Genomic DNA, 20558 nt, shown 5'->3' with positions numbered 1-20558 from the left:
AAAAGAGAGGTTTCATTCTTATAGTTCTAGGAACTGTTTTCTGTTTCCAAAGCAACCATACCTTGTTGCTCTATCCTTTCATGGTGGAAGGAGGAAGAGAATAATCCCTTCATCCTGGAGCCCTCACTCCGGGGCGGGGGGGGGGGGGGGGTGCTATTAGTCACCTCCTGAAGGCCACACCTCTCACTCTCTCTTTGATTAGGTTCCCCTACAGAATATACCCAAGGAACATCATTCTAATGAGAGCGGACAGGGAGAGGCCATCTCACTAGAATGGGATGTAGGCCAAAAGTTTCAAGGCACAGTGGGTGCCTGCAATACGCCTAAAGAATGAGCAGGGGTAGGTTTGCATTTTGTTTGTATGTACAAAAGTGCTGGGGAGGAATGGTGTGCACATACACACACTTTCAAAATGTTATTGGGATAGAATTTAGAAGAGTGGAGGAGATATCAATCCCACTCAGCCTTTGAGTCCCTCTATCCTCTTAGGTTGATGAGCTCCTTATTTTCAAGGTTTTTTCATTGACTCAGTGAAGCTAAGTTCCCTCACTGATTCGATGTGATCAGAAAACAAGATGGAATATGAAAGCCCTTTGAAAAGCATAAACTGCCCCTCAAATGTGAAAATAAATTTGAAAAAAAAATGCTTTATACTCATCTATTTGGCTTATTTAACAATAAATCATATGCCTTACTACTGGATGGAAATTGCTGCTTTAAAGTCTTTATTTAGCTGAACAGAAGTTATCTAGATTGCATTTTAAAGCAAATAAACTATAGCACAGAGACCTGTGGAGATGGGTCCGTTGGCACAAGTAGTTGCCATGCAAAAATGAGGACCTGAGTTCAGAACCACAGTGCCTACCTAATGATCTGGCTGCTGCCACAAGAGCCTGACATCCCAAAACTGGGGGGACAGTTAGAGACAGGGAGATTGCTGGCTACTGTCAGCTAGACAACCTAAGCAAGTTAGTGAGCTCCACATTCAATGGGAAAACTGAGCCCCCTAAATAAGGTAGAGAGCAATAAAAATACACTTGATGCCGTCCTTTGACCTCTGTATACATGTGCACACATAAACATGTACATACACCACTATCACACACATAACATGCATGCACGTGTATACATAAGCTGTAGCAGGGAAATTATAACAATTAAAAGTAGTAGTTTTTAAAATTGCATATGCAGGCCAGTCGGTTTTCATTTTGAACAATTCCCAAACTATAATCAAAAGTTTTCCTAAGATGTGCTGTGTCTGCTATATGCTGTAGTGAATTTAAGCTGTTTAAGTAATGGATTTGTTGGGGCTGGACAGATGGCTCAGAGGTTAAGAGCACTGGCTGCTCTGACAGAGGTCCTGAGTTCATATCCCCAGCAACCACGTGATGGCTCACAACCATCTACATGCCAGAACACTGTATACATAATAAATAAGTAAATCTTTTTAAAAATTGATTTGTCATCAATCTAGACTTCCAAGATTTAAATTGATTTTACTGAATCCAGCTGTTGTGATTGAATGAAAATACACAACTGTTAGTTACATTTTCTAAAGCTTGGTGAAGTCATGCTAGTTTTTACAGAACACAATAACAGCAGCCAATCCCAGGGCTAGATCTTCTCTATAAACTTGTGGTCAGGAAGGATGTCTGAATGGATCTGGCAGACCTGGAGTTGAATTTTAAATGTCTTAGCTTGCCTGGTTCTTTTGACTTCTAGAAGATACTGTACTGTTCATCTTAAATATCTCCGTGTCTATAGAAAGGGATAATAACAACAGACCTTAGTGAGAACTCTATGTCATAATTCATGGAAAGCGATTCCTTTTTAGCCTAGCTCTTCATTCCTTTTTAATAAATGGCATTTGCTGCTATTGCTGTCACTATCACCACCACCATCATCGGTTTCCTTTGCAGTGGGAGTACCATGCTCCCATGGGAGAGATGTCCTCCTGAGCACAGAAGCAGTTTTTTGAGATAGAAATTGATGGGCATAGTAGCTTTTCTATGGACAAGCTGCTTGCTGCCTCCATAGCACAGTGATTCTAAGAGAACACGTCTCCCATGCTGCCATGACATGGATGGCTCTGTTTTACTCAAAGAAGGTATTCTCTGGCATAGGAAAGGTGTCAAACCCTCTTACTCATTCCTCTACCAAATCTTGGCGTTTTAACAATGAGAGTACTGGGTCAGTGGCTTTGTGGCAGGGTGAGTGTTGAGTGTGGACAGGATTTGGTTCATATTCTCCTTTGTGTTTTCAGTATTTGATGGGTCTCAAACACCTTCAGCAACTTGGAGACTTCCCTACTCCTGTTTGTAAGGATGGAGAGCCATAGACACTCTCATTCATGTGCTATATTTACTTCTGGAAGAACACAAAGGTGTCCAAGACTCCAGGTTTCTGATCTCTGTGGCCATGTTATTTCATCTTTCTGAGTCTGGAGATCCTTGTATGTAGACTGCGATAGTCAGATTGTTACCTCGTTAGATTAATGGAACATCTATTTCAAGCCTTTGGCAAGTGAAGCCATCTCACTCTTTCCCACAAGGAGAGCACAAACACTCGTAGGAATTTTGGCTCTAAGTCATCGTTATTCCAAACAAGCAAGCAATGGTAGAAATGGAAGGAAGAATTCTATCAGCCCCACCTAATTAATTTTTATTTATACATTATTATTATTATTATTATTATTATTATTATTATTATTTGTAGTAGTGGTAGTGTGATGTTTGCAAGCACAGGTGTGCCGGTGCCATGGCACACATGTGGAAGTCAGAGTATCTACTTCAGGGAGTCAATTCTCTCCTCCCACCATGAGTTCCCGAGATCAAATCCAGGTCATCGGGCTTGCTTACCAAGCACTTTTCCCACTGAGCTGTCTCACCAGCCCTCTCCAAAACATCTTTTTCATGTGTATTTGCTTAGTGAAAATTACAGGACAAGTTTTAAGTGAACTTCCCTAATGGGCTTCCCTAACAAGACCGTTTTTTCTTTCCCATTTGTAGACACACCCGACACAAACTGCGTTTCTGTCCAGTGTGGATCTTCACACTCACTGTTCCTATCAGCTTATGTTGCCGGAGGCTATTGCCATTGTGTGTTCCCCAAAGCATAAAGAGTAAGTGTGACAAGAGGGCTCCAGAGTCCACCATGCCATGGTACTTTGTAGCTCCATAATCTGTTGTTGTTGTTTTAAGTCCTTTCAAAGATGAGCCTGCTAGTTCCCCTTCTGTTCTTACAATAACATGTGATAGGGTCACCATCACAGTTGATTTGAAATCCTTTCTACTGTTCTGTGTTCAATGAAAGAAATTCACTAGCCTTGCTCAGTTGCCTGTGAAGCTTTCCTAGTTTGGGAATACAAAAATGTTTACACAGATTATTGTGTGAGCCAAGAGACGATCTGTAATCCGTAAGGTCTAGATATCTTTATTGAGATAAATGCCAGCCAAACGCAAGCCAGAGCGTACCAGGGGCAGCCAAGCAGCCAGGCCAGAGAGAAGGGGCAGGAGAAGGGGCTTCCATGTGCTCACAGTTCCTTAAGAGCCCATCCTGCATCATCCTGACCTCACCTTGACCACGCCCTGACAGGCGTGGTCAGGCACACCTGTAGCCAGCCCTTACGAGGCATGGTTATGTTACGGTGTCTCCCTACAACAGATTGTCATTCTCATCTTGGAAAGAATGACTTTACGTTTGAGCCAGATGTAAGTGGCCACGGCCCAGAAACATGGATTCTAGTTGCCCTGAAAAACATACTCCACAGTGGAAGCGGTTCTAGATTTTCTTTTTTACAGACCAAAGGGAGTTATAAGTCAAGACATTTACCAAATACATTGGCAGAGACAGCATGTAGAATGGTTACAGCAAAGCGGGGATGGGGGAAGCTGAGCTGTAGGGATCAGATGTTGTCTGATGGCTTTTGTAGCTTTGGGATCAATAAAAGGTCTGTTATGAGTGTTTTCTAAAACCGTGATAGTCATCACACAAAGGTGGGCAGTGAATAGTTTTGAAGGAAACTGAACACAGCTCTAGAGAATTTGGCACTTGTCTGCAATATTCTAACCCTCCACACCGAGAATGTCAGTCATCTGGCCTTGTATTATAGATCTTTAGACACAGGAATGGCTTTTCATTTTCTGGAGACTTCAGTTTACAAGTGGTTATAAGGATCAGAAAGACATTGTTTGAAGCCTGCAGGCTGTGGATACCTGAGCACAGTGATCCTGGCTTCTTCATCCTTCATCCTTGCCTGTCTTGGATGGATGTGAAGGACACTAGAGATGAGAGTTTCTATGATGTGTTTATCACAGTGCCCAACACTGCCACCTGCCTGATCATTGACATAAAGAACCTGCAACTGTCTGCTGGGGTGGAGAGCATGTGTATGACCTTTCCTGTGGGGTCTCAACAGGGCAGCTACCTGTCCCTTTTGGGTCCTGTAGGTACTTGGAGATCCATGTATCTAATGGTAGTCATGGTGAGGCTAGTTGTAAAAGTCACTGGGAATTCCTGGCTTGTGGTTTCTTCCTCCATACCATGTGAGGAATGTGTGTGTTTATTGCGGTGATAAGTTGTTTATGATCTAACAAATAAAGCTTACCTGAAGATTAAAGAAGCAGAGCAGCCAGCCACTAGAGAGTTCTTACCTCTACCACTGAACCTCAGCTTGCACCTCCAGACTACACTGCTCCTCGGGCTGCACTGAGCTCCTGTCTCCTCCCACCTTATATTCCTCTCTAGTGCTGGGATTAAAGGCGTGGGATCCCAAGTGCTGAGATCACCTTTGTGTGAGCTCTGTTTCTCTTTTAGACTGGATCAATTTCATGTAACCCAGGGTGGCCTTGAACTAGCAGAGATCCATTGCCTCTGTCTCCCAAGTGCTGGGATTAAAGGTGTGTCCCATCACTGCCTGACCTCTATGGCTGTGGCTGGCTTTGCTTTCTGATCTTCATGCTTACTTTATTTGTTAGATTACAAACAAATTATCACCACAGTGTATGTCTTCCCAGATGGTCTTTAACTTTGCACTTCTCTTCACCCTCATATTTAGCACTGGCATTTTCAGGCTCACCAATGCTGGCATGCTTGAGGTTTGCACTTGTAAAAAGAAGGGCTTTCATCCTCACACCAAGGACCCCAGGCTGTTCAGTGTGAGTAGACATCATGGATGATTATTATTATTGTTGCTGTTATGATGATGATTATTATTGAGGCAGGGACTTTCTGTGTAGCCTTGGTACTCACTATACAGACCAGGCTGCCCTCAAACTCAGAGACATCCATCTGTCTCCGCCTCCTGAGAGCTGTGATTGAAGATGTGTACCACAATGCCTGGCTTACAGATGTTCAGTGTGAATAGACAGCATGGATTATTCTCACAGATGTTTATGTTGTGTTTACCCTACCCCAATTCAGCAATATTTATAAAATTGAGAAAAAAATAAGTAAGGAAATATATGTATGTATGTATGTATGTATGTATATATATCCTAAAGAAAACCACAGATTAAATGTTATTATGCAACATTGTTTTTTCTTTTCTAGGTATGCAGCCATGTGTTAGTAAAAGACATAAAAACAATTCTGTTGGATCTGAGGTGACATGCTCCAAATACAAGAACATCTACCCCAGATACCTGCCGTGGATATGTGTGTCTGCTGAATTTCTTATGATGTTTCCAGAAGTGACTGATATTTTATATTTATATATTTTAGACCAAAACTTTGATATTTATTGTTCTTGCATATTTTGAAGTTTCATTTTTGGGTTGCTGTGTCTCAAAGGAGGTCACATGCTGTTCAGCCTATGCCTATTGATGTACCCAAATAATATCCTCAGAAATAAATTGTGCTGCAAAAAGTAATATATCTATTTGTAAACTTCTATTTAGATTTATTTTATTTTTATACGCTTGGATTTTTTGCCCACATATATGTATGAGTACCATGTGTATGCCTGGTGCCAACAGAGGTCAGAAGAGGGCTTTGGATCCTTTGGGACTTGAGTCACAGCCAGCTGGTTGGAAGCTACTATGTGGGTGACAGAATTGAGCCCAGGGTTCCCTGCAAGACCAACAAGTGTTCTTAACCACAGAGGCAACTCTTCAGCCCAATGTGTCTGTTTTTTGGTTTTTGGTTTTTGGTTTTTGGTTTTTGGTTTTTTTATTTTCAAAAGAATCTTTGTTTTTCCCAAGCTGACAGAAAAGGAGCTGTTGAAATGGGTAGCTCCCCCTGTCAGTAACTGCATATGTCTGTATGTAGACACCCTTGGTCTCCTCACCTGATGACTGATGATAACACTATCTGCACACGGTTTTAAAGAAAAAATAGTGGTGACATGTGAACACCTTATGTGTTATAAGTGACATGGCTGGTCCTTGGAAAGTATTGCTGTCTCTTCCTTCCCTTTAGTGTAAATACATCCACTGCATTTTTACAGAGACAGATGATGGTCAAAGGAAGAGGAAAATATGATCCGGGTGCATTATGAGGCTATTAAAGCTAAAAAGCTTCTCAGAGTCTTATAAAGAATGTTCTTTTTAAAAAAACAAACAAAAATTTACCCCTTCTTAAATATACAAGGTTTGAAGTACATTAAAGTCAAATAATATACAAGGCTTGGTGGCAAATAAAAGGCACGCATGCATATTCATGCATAGGTGTATGCTTTAATACAAAAGATATAATTTTAGAAAACTGTATTGCTTGCCAAATTTTAAATACATGTAAAACTGGTTTTGTTTTTACCTATCAGGCTACCATTATATGTATAAAGTAATATAGTCACTCAACCAGTCATAAAGTCAGTGTAGATTTTTCATATTGGCACTAATATATGTTATTACATGTAATATACACACATCTCTTGCACTCTTAAATGCATCCTGCATCATTTAAGTGGGGCTTCCCCTGTTGAAGTGATTTTTATCCATTGCCTGGGAACTAGTCATTCTAATGTGTCACATCCTTTCTTGACCACTAGAGGGAGCCACCCCATATACCCCATATAAATGAGTCCCATCTGACAGAAATGATCACTTCAGTGTTGATGATAGGCCAGGGCTAGAAATGAAGGGTAGCACAGGTCTGATTTATTAAAAAAGAAAAAAAAAACAGGTAACAAGTCAAAGCTTTGGGTAGGAATGATTTAGAAAGGAACTGAAGGCGCTGAACCACAAAACATTCACAGTCGTGTGCTGGAGACAGAGCAGGGAGGTGACTTAGAAGCATTTGCGGTGGACGATGGAGGGACCAGCTTCATCGTATTCCTGCTTGCTGATCCACATCTGCTGGAAGGTAGATAGAGACGCCAGGATGGAGCCTCCAATCCAGACAGAGTATTTGCGCTCTGGGGGGGCAATGATCTGTCAGGATAAGAAAAGGAAAGCAGCATTAGTGCCAAGAGGAAGTGCCTCCTGTTGGCCCTTCCTGGAAAACAAGGACAGTCTTCTCAAGCCAGGGTATAGATTCCCCAGTGAACCCATTGACTTTTCTGTTTTTTTGTGTCTTTGTTTGTTTGTTTGTTTGTTTGTTTGTTTGTTTTCATGCAGTCTATGCCAAATCATCCCTAATTCCTCCATCCCTTTATTGGGTAAACCCAAACTGGCCTTGGATTGCATAGGGGCTCAGCATAAAAGCCCTGACAATGTCTCCAGGAGAGATTGCAGGAGCTGTGCCTAAGAGCTCAGCAGGACCTGCACTTTCCGTAGAAGTCCTAGTATGTGCAGGGACATTGTAATTGCTCCAGAACTTGCCAAGCAAGTGCTCTTTCACCTGATTAAACTGGCCACTGCTTTCTGAAATCCCAGCCAAATGCCCTGACACAGGGCTCCGGGTCCCGGACCTGAGTGTTCCCCTTCAGGGGCTGGCTTTATTCAGAGTGGAAACGACATGCTTGCTTTTTTGTTGTTTTGTTTTTTTTGTTTTGTTCAGTGTTTAGCTTCGACAGAGTGCAGAGAATCAGGCCAGGGTGTGATATGCCACAGCAAACTGAGACTGAGCTGAGCAACACCGCATTGTACTCTGGTCTTACTTGCTGGGCTTGCAGTGGACACACTAGTGAGCAAAGTGTCCTGAAATGCTGGGCACGGGTTTTCTTTCTGTCTGCCCTCAAGCCCTGGTCCAACATTCAATATTTTCTCATTCAGGGAGCTCTCACTGTGTCGACCATTGCTGTTTTACAGGTATTCGCTTATTTGATTCCTATAACAATTTCGAAGGGCAGGTATCCAATGATTCTCATGTTACATACAGAGATAGGCTCAGAGGACTGTCAATAATGGTCAAAAGTGGCTCTGTCAGTGTCATGTTTAATTTTAAAATTGGCCCCCACAGGAATTTTGTTTTGAAGCTACACATTTTTTTATTTCCCATGATAAGGGGGTTTGGCCATAATTTTAGATTTCCAGAAAGTTACACAGATGGTGCAGGGCCTTCCTGACATCACTCAGGCTCATTCCGTGAACTCATCATCTTGGCGTCCCCAAGATGATGTGCTCTCGGACCACACTGGGCCCCCAAGTGTCACATCCATTTCCATTTAAGAAGTCAAGTTTGGAGAATTGAGGGTTGTCTAAGTCCTGTTTCATGAGGCCTGCCTGTTCTCAAACTCCAATTAAGTTGTTTCTGCAGTGAGCTCAGCCATCAGAGGGAGGGGGATTCTAGCTGGTCAGACAGGAATCAATGGAGCACAAGCCCTCCCAGAAGCAGTGACTCCCCATTCGCCATGCAGTCCTCCAGACTGGCTTTCTCAGATCCTGTTTTAAGGGGTAAGTGTTTAAGTCTAAATCACTCTCACCTTAGCCTCATTTCCTATGGCAACGACAAAGAACTTGCTAGGCTGACTCACATGCTGGTGGCCACTCTAGAACTGTTCCTCCCCCTGCTTTGTGAGTCAGAGGGTCTTAATATGGTACCTTGATCTTCATGGTGCTGGGCGCAAGAGCTGTGATTTCCTTCTGCATCCGGTCAGCAATGCCTGGGTACATGGTGGTGCCCCCTGAGAGGACGTTGTTAGCATAGAGGTCCTTCCTGATGTCAATATCACACTTCATGATGCTGTTATAGGTGGTTTCATGGATACCAGCCGACTCCATCCCTGGAAATGAGACACAGGCCATGGCCCTTGTGCACTGGGAAAAACTTGGGTTGAATACGGACTAATCTTTTCCTGGGTGAGGCCAGTAGGCTTCAGGAAAGAAACTACCATCCAAGAGACCAAAGGGCCTTGTTATGCTCCATGCCCTCCTGCCTCTTATCTAATGGGGAGGCTCAGTGCAGCACAATGCCCTAACATCAATGTCTCAATAGACATTCTGCTATATATAGTTTGAACAAGCAGCTACACCTTCAGATGCTCCATAAAAAGGGAGGGCTAGAGCCGTTGATCAGAACACCCCCATCTCTCCCAGGCTGTTCTTTTATTTTGCACCTCTAACACCCGAGGTGGAATGGTGGGGTCATCAGAAAAGTGTCTCAAGTACTTAGATAAAGTTTTGGTTTGGTTTGGTTTGGTTTTGGTTTTGGATTTGTGCTATGCTTTTTTAGAACAGGGGTCTTCTTATGCATCCTTAGCTGGCCTGGAACTTGCTATACAACAAGCTGGCCTCAAACCCATAAAGATCCTATTAATTTTGCCTCTCTATAGAACTGGGACTAAGGGCATGTACTACCATGCCCAGCTACCAAAGATGTTTTTCATGCAGTCTCAGTACAGACATTTGGGGGGGAGAGGGGCTGATTTTCTTGTTGACTTCGATGCAGATGTTTTTTTTTTTTTTTTTTTTTTTTTTTGTAGTAAACCTCTAGGTGGCTCCCTCACCCTTCTTAGGAACACTACTGACAGAGAATTGTGGGATGCAGGTGCTACACAACTCTGCTATAAATCTTCCAGCTTTCCTAGCAGGAGGAAACTGAGTTTCAGAAAGGTTAAGTGACATTCTCAAAATAGTGAAAATAGAACAAAATCTCAAGTCCAGGCCCCCAGCCTCCAAAGAGGATGCCTCTGCAAAACCCTCTGTGACTCTGTCCTGCCAGTGTGGAATACGGGTTAGGGTTAGGGTTAGGGTCCCCTCTAGTTGTTCTGAATCCCATCCCCAGCATTCCCAAATTCTCAGCACTCAGCTCCTCCTCCCCAATCATCCCTGTGCTCTGCTATATCCTAAACATAGATAACGCTTGTCTTTTACAATATATGCTGAGAACATGTTTGTCTTGACCACGACTTAAGAGATTTCTTAGGCAGTCAAGTCCTTTCTTGGCTCCCTGAGTTCTTCTCATTTTGAAACTGTGATACATTTCCTACTGTGGAAGTGCCCTTTCTGAAGCCCTGATTCACTTCTTCTGTAAAAGGCTACTGGTAGCCAGGGCTTGCTGGGCACAGAACAGGGACACTCCACTCCCCAGTGCCTACCAATGAAAGATGGTTGGAAGAGGGTCTCGGGGCAGCGGAAGCGTTCATTCCCAATGGTGATGACCTGCCCGTCAGGCAGTTCATAGCTCTTCTCCAGGGAAGACGAGGAGGCGGCAGTGGCCATCTCATTTTCAAAGTCCAGAGCTACGTAGCACAGCTTCTCCTTGATGTCTCGGACAATCTCACGCTCAGCTGTCAAACACATACAAATGAGGTACACATTAGGGTTTGCACAGGGGCTAAAGTCAACCCCCACCCCATGTCACTCTTCTGCTGAACCAGCTCCTCAGAAGTCTCAGAGTTTTCAAACTGCCTCAAAGATCTTTGCTTCCCTGCCCAGATGCATAGTGGCTTGATCTTTGATAGGTTCTTTACTTTTCAAAATGAAGCAGATGCTAGCTCAGGCCAGCTCCATTTCCGGTGGTCCATGTGGAGAGAAACATGGAAAAGGTGGCTGCCTGCTCCTCAGACTCCTGTGCCTTAAGATTCCAACGCCCTAATTTCACCTGATTCCTGGGACTCTTTGGGTGGTGTTTTGGGGTGCAAAAATAGAATTAATATAACATCATATTGGAAAAGAAGATTGTACTGTTTGTTGGGGTTCAAACATGGAGCCTAAAAAATAATCCAAGTAGCTCTGGGGGTGTATCTCAGTGGTAGAGTGATTGGCTAGCAAATGCAAGACCCTGGATTTTGTGTGTAACAGCATACATAAAAAATGAATGTTCACTCTGACTTGCCTACTACAGCGATGTCTTCAGCTACTCTAAAAGTAACTGTTCTAACTTTACAATCACAAAGCAAGGAACACTATGCTTTGTTCTGTGCTTTGGAGACAGGTTTTACTGATGGTTAAGTCATGAACTCACCAACTCTTTTAATAGCTTATTTTTATTTTTAAAATTATTATTATTATTATTATTATTATTATTATTATTGTGTGCGTGTGTGTATGTGTGTGTGTGTACCTATGGGTTCACTTAAGCACACATGTGTGTATGGCAGAAGGTAAGTTGTCAGTCAGCTCTCTCCTTTCACTGTGGCTTCAGGAATTGACATCAGGTTGTCATGCTTGCACCGCAATGGTTTTACCAGCTGAGCTATTCCTGTAGTACCATGGCCCCTTTTGAATGACAGCACTCCTCCCACTAAGTAACTGTGAACCGCGTGCTGTCTTCCATCCTTTCCCTTTGACCTCTCCTGGGCCTTACCAGTAGTCACGAAGGAATAGCCACGTTCAGTCAGGATCTTCATGAGGTAGTCGGTGAGATCTCGGCCAGCCAAGTCCAGACGCATGATGGCATGGGGCAGGGCATATCCCTCATAGATGGGGACATTGTGAGTTACACCATCTCCAGAGTCCAGCACAATACCTAGGGGACAATTGAGCATGCTATTAGTTACCACAGCAGCTGGTATGCAGTGACTTGCTGTTCTAGTATGCTGAAGACTGTGGGATCAGAAATTCCTAAGCCTCTTACAGGAAAGGAAGAAAGAATGTATTTGATGCAGGGGAATGGGGGAACAGTGAGGTAGTGCTTGGGGGAGACGGGAAGAGGAAGAGTGAAAGTATTGAAAATGTCATGCTGAAGAAGTGGGGTCCAGGGCTGATTTTGAAAAAAAGCAAGGTTTTTGTTTTTGTTTTAGGGTGGGACCATCTCTGCCTATTCTAATTTGCTTCTTATTTGTCACAAGCCAGAGGTTGTAGCCATCAAATCTTACTTTTTCTTGTGGATTCTTTTGACTAAGATTCCCATTCCCTTGACGACCTACCAGTTGTACGTCCAGAGGCATAGAGGGACAGCACAGCCTGAATGGCCACATACATGGCAGGCACGTTGAAGGTTTCAAACATAATCTGCAAAGGAATTGAAGGGTTAAGTAGATGATGCTATCAGTCTCACAAAGAGCACACCCCCTTGCCTGATGCAAATCCTCCAGACATGTAGAACAAAAGAAGGAGGGCCAAGGCAGACCTGGTTCCATGAAAAAGAAAAATGAAGGTGGCAATAGACAGACCATCACACAGGTGACCTGACGGGATTAAAGGAGCCAGCGGTGTGAACACAAGACCTGGCAAGGCAAGGAGTGGCTAGCAGCTAGCTCTAGTCTTGGATGTGACAGGATTCACTATGGTGTTCGTTCTTTCCTTATTTCTCAAACATAAAGGGAGCAGGGTTTTGGACTAAGTGAACTCTCAGAGGCTAAGAGTTATTAACTATATCAAAGACAAAGACAAGATAATATCCAAGGGACAAAAAGGAAAGCCCAAAGATTAGACTGGCTGGGAATAACCCTGGCTGTGTGATCTGTCTCAGGTTCAGTTTAATCTTTCCCATATTTTTATGCAATTGTGGGTCAATGCCAGCCCTGGTATCAGGCCCCCATTTTTAGAGGGGGAGACGCTATATAGGACCTATATGATGGAATAGAAGATTCCATGTAAATGCAATCCATTAGTCCATGCAGTTCGGGGACAAGGTTAAAGCTAGAACCCCCTAGGCTCCTTCTACATCAGAAGATGTCACCAGCCCCCATGTTAGTAACACTCTCTAGTGCATAAACCTGAAGGGATGTCGGATGCTTGCTAGAAATCATAGTTTTCAGTCACTTCTCTGCCTCAACACAATTCATAGGATGGTAATTGCTACCGGAACTATCACTTCTTCCGAGGTAGAGTGATTCCCAGAGCAGCCGATGTGCTGGTGTGCACATGAAGTGCTCTTCCCAGGAGGAGGCCCTGGGTGTTTATGATTCTTCAGCGGAAAAGCCATGGGTTAGCTCCAGGCACCGCCACTCCTAACATCGTGACTTTAGGAAAATCACTGAGTGCACCTGAGGATTAATTCTGTCGCTGAAGTCACTGGGATGACAGTGCCTGCTTCACAGCATTAGGAGTTAGAGTTCACTTGAAACACCCTGTGCTTGACCAGGGCCTGTGTAGAATTGACATGAGATACTAGTTCACTGCATGGTCTCTTGCTGTAGGGTATTAAATGTCACACAGACAATAGTGACAGTAATTGCTACTACTTGTTGGATGTTTATTGTGCCACACACCATGGGGCTCATGCATCATTTCTGCCTCAGTCTGCATGTCTATTCTTGAAAAATAATAGTATTAATGTCCCCAACAAACAAATATGCTGGGGATCTCAGAAATTACGTGGCTTTCAGTGACAAATTCAGTTCCTATAATATAATTTCTATATTATACTGTATTTTGAAATGACTTATTGGCAGTTTCTAACCCTAAATATGTTCCCTTCTTAATTAAACCTTAATTTTTTCTCTTGCCCTTTGAGGCAAAATGGTCTAGTTTTTAATGTAAGGATGTGAGCACTGTCATGATCTGTGGGGTTCCAGGTGGTCAGTCTGTTGGTGAACTGCCAGTTAGGGCCTTCTGTTTGCCAAGCTGTAGTCTTACTTTAGTTAGCCTTACTCCCAATCCAACAGTGTTGCATCCTGGAGCAAATGTTTACCTGGGTCATTTTCTCCCGGTTGGCCTTGGGGTTCAGAGGGGCCTCTGTCAGCAGGGTGGGGTGCTCTTCAGGGGCCACACGAAGCTCATTATAGAAGGAGTGGTGCCAGATCTGGAGAGCAAGAGAAAGAGGGACACACTGTGGGGCACCTTTTAAGGAAGGCTTCTTGTCCACCAGCATTAGGATATGAGATTTACCCAGGAGTAAACAAGCATGGCCGATAACAGTTTGCAAACCAACAAAAGTAAAACCAACTTTAAAGACTCTGTCACGATTCCAGTTTCCTGGTTTTGGTTTTGGTGGTTTCCATCCAAGAAAGGGAAACTGGCAAGTCCTGTTTCTTGGAGGGGTGGGGTGGGGTAGTGAAAGGAAGAAAGGGCAGGGCTGAGCAGTTTGGAAAACCATTTTCATAATTCTTCAGTACAGTAAAGATCAGTGAGCAACGATTCCTTAATCCCTTCACCTTATTTCACCAAAGAGCTAACAGACATACTGCTATATAAAATGGAGAGAAAAATGCAGAGTGCTCAAGAACCCTAGTCATCTATTACATACTGTGGCTAAAACAGGTTTAAAAAAAAAAACTGATCCTTCGCTCCCTGTCTCCAGAATATGCTCTGAATTTAAATGCCAGGGATGCAGGGTTTTTCTCCATTCCAGTATTCTCTTTCCCAGATCATGCATGCTCTTGGCTCCATGAAGAGACTCCTGAAGGACCCTTTCCCATTGGTGTTGCTGCCACCTGCATGATCCAAACTGCAATTGCACCAAGTCCGCAAGGAGATTAACTAAAGCTAAGGATGGGCCACCTTTTCAAAGAAAAGAAGGTGTACACATAATTAGCAATGCACTGTGGGAGCATGATGTGTAGGGTTTATTTTTAAATGATACACGTGAGCATGTGTGGGTGAATAGATGTGTTTGGGGGGATAAAAGCTAATAAATAGGTTAATAAAAACAGATGCTGCGGTTTTAGTGTGTTCTGCGCTTTAAAAAATTACACCCCGTTCTTATTCTTCCTTTTGCATGTTTTTTTGTTGCTAGTGTTTCTAAAATGCCTAATAACAATCTTTATAACTCTTGGGTTTAACTCTGCTTTCTGCTGGATCTTTCACAATGGTCTGGAAGCAAAGGTCTTACTCAACATGACACACAGAGAGAATTTTAAAGTATTCATTTAAAATTTTTGTCAGTCCCAGGCTGGTGAAACCCACAGAAACAGCTGACCCGAACAATGCGGAACTCTTGGTTCCCCAGACTGATAGCTGGGAAACCAGCATGGGACTGATCCAGACCCCAGGAACATGGGTTTCAGTGAGGAGACCTTGGAAATCTATGGGACCTCCCTAGCATAGGTGCGGACTTTGGGAGCCCAATCCACATAGAGGGATACTCCCTGAGCCAAGACACACAGGGGTGGGCCTAGGCCCTATCCCAAAGGATATGATAGACTCTGATGACACCCTATGGAAGGCCTCACCATCCAAGGGGAGCAGAAAGGATATGGGATAGATGGGGTTTTAGTTGGGGGCAGTGGTAGGGGAGGATGGGAGGGAGAAGGGAACTGGGATTGTCGTGTAAAACAATCCTTTTTCTAATTAAAAAAAAAGATGGAAAAAATTTTGTCAGTCATAATCCACTGTGGATTTGTGAAAATTAAGAAAACTGCTCTAGGAAAATTAACAAAAGTCATTCAGGAATGGGCTGGCTAAGGGTCTTTCCCAGAATTCTAGCTCTGGATACTCAATGCTCTACAGATACCTGTACTCAGAGGGTAGCCCAATGGGTGTGAAAGAAAGTCAGTCGCACATTAGCAAAGGGCTTCTCTCACCTACAGAACTGCCTCCCACCAGTTTATAAACACCAATAACCAAGGAATTCATTTTCAAAGAGAAGTAAGTCAAGGTTTTTTCAGTAACAATCCAAGTCAAACTATAACAAATAACAGTGCAGTTGAGCAATTAATGCCAGCTCTCTTCCGCAGCAGCCCCATGCAGTAGCATGTAGTGATTCTCAGAGGCACTGGAATTCTGTTTCCTGGAGACTCAGCCCACAGAACAGTCTCAGTACCTTTTCCATGTCATCCCAGTTGGTGATGATTCCGTGCTCTATCGGGTACTTCAAGGTCAGGATTCCTCTTTTGCTCTGTGCTTCATCGCCCACGTAGCTGTCTTTCTGTCCCATTCCCACCATTACTCCCTAGAAGGGTTCAAGATACCACAAGTCAATGCTTTCTCGAAACTGGTGAGTTGATGATTTCTTTAACAGCTAACACGATATAAAGTTACACTTAGTAATAGTGTTTCCTTTCACCTAAAACCAAACTCCTCCGTGAGGTTGAGTTTTGTTTTAATTTCTTTCCCAGGAGTGGTGATGACGTACATAAGGGCAGCTTATAATGATTTCTGATGCTGCTGCTACTTCGGTGAAGTCAATAGTCACATAGTGACTGTATTTAGATAGCGTGCATGAGAAAATGATATATTTTTACAATATATATAATCTGACATTATATATTATATACATTGTGTGTATAACATATATAATAAAAATATAACCTGCCAGGTAATCTTTATGCCTGATATGTGAAATTGACATTTACTCCTGGGAATCAATTATCACTGGGGTGGGAGAGAGAGAGAGAGAGAGAGAGAGAGAGAGTTGCACCACTGGGTGTATCCCAGCCTACCGCAGATAAATTTTCCACAAGGTTATGTGAACTCTGGGCAGAAAGCATCTGATAACTGTTGGATGTACACAGACACAGGAGATCTAGCTTATAATCCTGTTCTCTCTGTATTTAATAAAAATTTGACTCACCTGATGTCTGGGACGTCCCACGATGGATGGGAAAACAGCCCTGGGAGCATCATCACCAGCAAAGCCAGCTTTACAGAGCCCAGAGCCATTGTCACACACCAGGGCGGTGCTGTCCTCTTCTTCACACATAGCTGGAGCAGCTACACGGGGTTCTACAGAGACAGGGAGGATGCAGCCCCTGCTGTACCAGGAATCCAGAGCTCACCATCACCCCCACCCACAGACAGGGTTCTTAGCACTTTTGTGTTGTTTTAGGTGGAGGCTCTCCCCAAATCTCAACTAACACACTCTTTATCTTGAAATGCTTTCACTAGACTGTAAAGCCATTGATGAACTTGAACTCTGACTTCCAGGTTAACAGCACCGGCCCTCAGACACTAAGTGGCTGTCACAGGCTCTTATAACACTCTCAAGCTGGCCAGAGCATGTAGTCAGTGAACAAACAGCACAGACACCAGCTCCAGAGTATGAGAACAGATTTCCCCAGTGCCACATTCTTTAGCAGGTGTTAAAGAACTACCTAGTTTTATTTGTCTTTATCAAACCAAACTCACATTATTTATAAATATAAGTTAATTTTTTTTCCAAAAAGGTAGATTTTGAGGAATGGGCAGCATACAACAATTTGAAAATGTTAAAATATTGCTCATTTTAAATGTTTAAAAGAGAATTCTATTGGCTCTAAAGATTTGTATACTTGGGGAGACATTAAACATGAGTCAATGCTGTGTAATCCTAGCACTTGGGAGGCTGAGGCAGGTGGATCACAAATTTGAGGCCAACAATAGCTGGTCTAATATAGAAACATGAATTAAAATTTTCCAAGAAGGGGTTTGAAGTTTAGGGGGCTACAGTATTCTTTCATTAATCAAAGTCACTGTTAATTTGAAAATTCAACAGTATGCTAACAGCTTTTCTTCTCTAAGACTAATAAGTTAGGGAAAGTAACATAATATGACCACAATAAAATGTGGTTTTTGTTTGTTTTTTGTGAAAAAAAAAAGAAGATTACTTATTCTCACCAAGGTATTTACTGGGGTTCTTTTGAAGCGGTAAGGATTGGGTTTTGTAGAAGTTTTTATTTATTTTCCTGAGTTCTGGCACATCTTCCAAACCTGATTAAATTGAGGGCATACTCCTTCAGTTTTTAAACAAAATTTTAAGTAACCAACATTTAAGCTTGGAATTTTGAAAGCTTGGAAGGATATCCAAGCTTTGCAAATGGATATCACTGTGTGATGATTATCATTATCCAGGCGTTTTGTTTGTGCTCTTGGCTTCCTTCCACGCTGCCCGAGGATTAGAATGTAATCGTCAGTGTGTGGATTTCCCTGGCTAGAATGGAAAGCAGGATTTGTCCATGGTTTGCTCTTCCCTCTCCTCTTTTTTTCCCTTTCCTTTCAGACACTGAATTATATTTAGCTTCCTTTCTAGTACACGATGAGGAATCAGAAGATAGTTTGTAACTACAAGGAGACACAGGCGGCCTCTGAGTGACTATCAAAGGCAGCCAGCAGCAAGGGACCATCAGAATCTGTGCACATACACTAAGCCTGTTTCCCACACTCAGCATCAGGCCTGTAAATGGGATAAGTCACTTAGAATTAGGAAGCTCTCTCAAAATGGGGAAGAATAAACCATGTAAACTTTCTATTGGTCAGAGAATGTTTGGGGGTGTGCTTTAATATATGCAGGAAAAAAGCTGCCTACCCCCCCCCATGCAGAAAAATACTATACAAATTCAGTAAAGATGCATTTATATTTCGCCTAAAAAATGTACAGAAAATCTGTCTTAGTAAACACTGGAAGGAGCGTTGTCACTAGAGAAGGAGTCTGCATGACTCCAGAGGGACTGCTGCTGTGGTTTACAACTCTTATCTAACCTGAATGAGTAGCTCAGTGTGAAGCTGAGCATTTCCTAATTAGGTAAAACACACTGACTTCGGCGTCTGCTTTTGGAACTGCACCCGGGTCAGGGAGCTCGGTGCAGCCCAGTGGAGTGCATCTCTTGCCAAAAATGAATTGTTAGGGAGGGGTAGGGAGGGGAGGAGGGAAGGACAGTACCATTCCCAGCTTGTGGGTCTCAAAACGCAAACCATATTTAGTCATGAATCACAAAACGGGAGGAAAATCTTATTGAGAAAACTGCATTCCCCGCTGAAGCTACCCGGCTCGAGTTACAGGGGTTAGCCTGGCGTGGCAAGGCTGGCTCCACAGAGGACACTTAAGGTGGAGAAATGCAAATCGGTCCTCCCCTGGATGAGACACTTCCTCCTTTTTTTGCAGAAGTATAGAAGCTATGCTATGCTGCAAATGAGCAATGACACAGGTCTGAACAGTGCAGGCACCGGTACACTCACAAGATACACATTTTCAACATGGGTCACCAGCTGTTAGAGCCAGGGAGACCCGGAAGCAATGCCTATATTCAGCCAAAACCAAAGGGCTGGAAACTGCCTGGGTTCACTCCTGACATCCACTTCCAGGTACCTCAGCTGCACTGAAAACACAGTCGGATGAAAAGTCTCCACACAAAATATGAACCTTAGACAAATCCAAGTTTTCAATGCCAAAATAGAAATAAATGCACAATTTACCATATGCAGCTAGACTTCACCCCTATAGTAAGCTGCAGAATCCAAGCAGTATGGACAGGTTTTACAGGTGACATACGTGAACAAAATTTCAGTCCATCTCCATCACTTTCTCCACTAAACCAAGCTTGATTTTAGCCCAATTCGAATGTAAGATCATGCAAACTCCAAAGCTACAATCATTGTAATAGTATAAACCTTCATTCAAAAATGCAGGATGTGGGAGTCATCCCGAGTCCCACAGACAATGTCTAACTACACTGGGCAATAAAAGAGCCTGTGGAATCTCCCAGTCACACCCCTGGGCTGGTGCCACTTACCCTGACAGTGACGGGCTGGGCTTCTGCACTCTGGGTGGGTGGTGTCCAGGAAAGCTGAATGCTGAAGGGTTATATAGCCCCTTAGTCTGATCCCCACCCACTTGCTTCCCAAACAAGGAGCAGAGACAGGCTGGAGCTGGCCGTTCACTCTAACACAACCATATAGGGACCTCAGCACAAAACTCTCTAATCTGGGTGGCCAGAGGCCTGGGTCTCTTCCACAGCATTCCTCTGATCTGCTCCTGAGACAGGAGGCAGCACAGCTGCTGATGGGGGATAAGCGTCCTGAGCCCTCAGAACAACTGCTGAAATGCCCAGACACTGGGCTAGTGTCCTGGGGCAGATGCAGACATGGCTTGCACATTCCTCAGAAGATGCCAGTCCACTGACAAGCTGGCCTTTTGGACCATTTGCTAAGGAACTGAGATCAGGAAGGGCCTGCCTCTGACTAGCTGGGATTTTAAAGCCACACTCTTACAAAGGTGGCCTGTAACAGAAGATACCGCAGTCACTCCTAAGTATGGAGAGGTGTGATCATTTTACAGTAGTCACACATCGAGCCTGTGTGTAAGATTAAGGAAAATCGGAACTGGAGCATGCAGACAGGATGGGCCAGCCTATGTTGCCCAAAGAGGAACTTAGAAGTCAGAGTCACTCTAACTGCTTTAACCATTAGGTGCATTCCATGTGTTGCTGCTTTGTCCCTGGCCCTTAGCAGCGTTGGTTAGGAACCATCCTTTGGCTGTAGAGATGACCTGTCACCCTGTCATAAAGATGATTTGTAAAAGGAATTTGAAATGTTGAAATGTTGCCTGTTGATCTTACTCCATGCCTGTGAGCATGACTGGACGGAAGTAGAGATTAGGTGACCCTGCCTTTCTTCAAAGACATCAGCTCTTGGGCTTCAATGGACAGAGTCAAATTA

The 20558-nt window shown here is 43.4% G+C and overlaps 2 protein-coding genes across 2 annotated transcripts in view; one reads left to right on the top strand and one right to left on the bottom strand.

Moving 5' to 3' along the window:
• Window positions 1-5887, top strand: part of Stambpl1 (STAM binding protein like 1) — a 44154-nt gene extending 38267 nt beyond the window's left edge. Inside the window, exons 9-11 of the mRNA XM_027406380.2 lie at window positions 3009-3121; window positions 5057-5156; window positions 5551-5887. Coding sequence (XP_027262181.1) covers window positions 3009-3121; window positions 5057-5156; window positions 5551-5607 — 270 coding nt within the window. The 3' untranslated portion in view covers window positions 5608-5887. The remainder of the gene's footprint in view (window positions 1-3008; window positions 3122-5056; window positions 5157-5550) is intronic.
• Window positions 5888-7069: 1182 nt separating this feature from the next.
• Acta2 (actin alpha 2, smooth muscle) lies at window positions 7070-20306 on the bottom strand. The gene is made up of 9 exons (XM_027406379.2): window positions 19634-20306; window positions 16720-16871; window positions 15970-16098; window positions 13900-14010; window positions 12191-12275; window positions 11629-11790; window positions 10418-10609; window positions 8922-9103; window positions 7070-7370 (listed from the first exon to the last, which is right to left on the bottom strand). Exons 1-9 carry the CDS (start codon window positions 19995-19997, stop codon window positions 7227-7229), a joined length of 1521 nt encoding a protein of 506 aa, XP_027262180.2. The 5' UTR covers window positions 19998-20306; the 3' UTR covers window positions 7070-7226.
• Between the last annotated feature and the right edge of the window lie 252 nt (window positions 20307-20558).

The sequence above is a fragment of the Cricetulus griseus genome, chromosome 3 (assembly GCF_003668045.3).
Source record: "Cricetulus griseus strain 17A/GY chromosome 3, alternate assembly CriGri-PICRH-1.0, whole genome shotgun sequence".
Taxonomy (NCBI): domain Eukaryota; kingdom Metazoa; phylum Chordata; class Mammalia; order Rodentia; family Cricetidae; genus Cricetulus; species Cricetulus griseus.
This window is presented reverse-complemented; position numbering and strand designations above follow the sequence as displayed.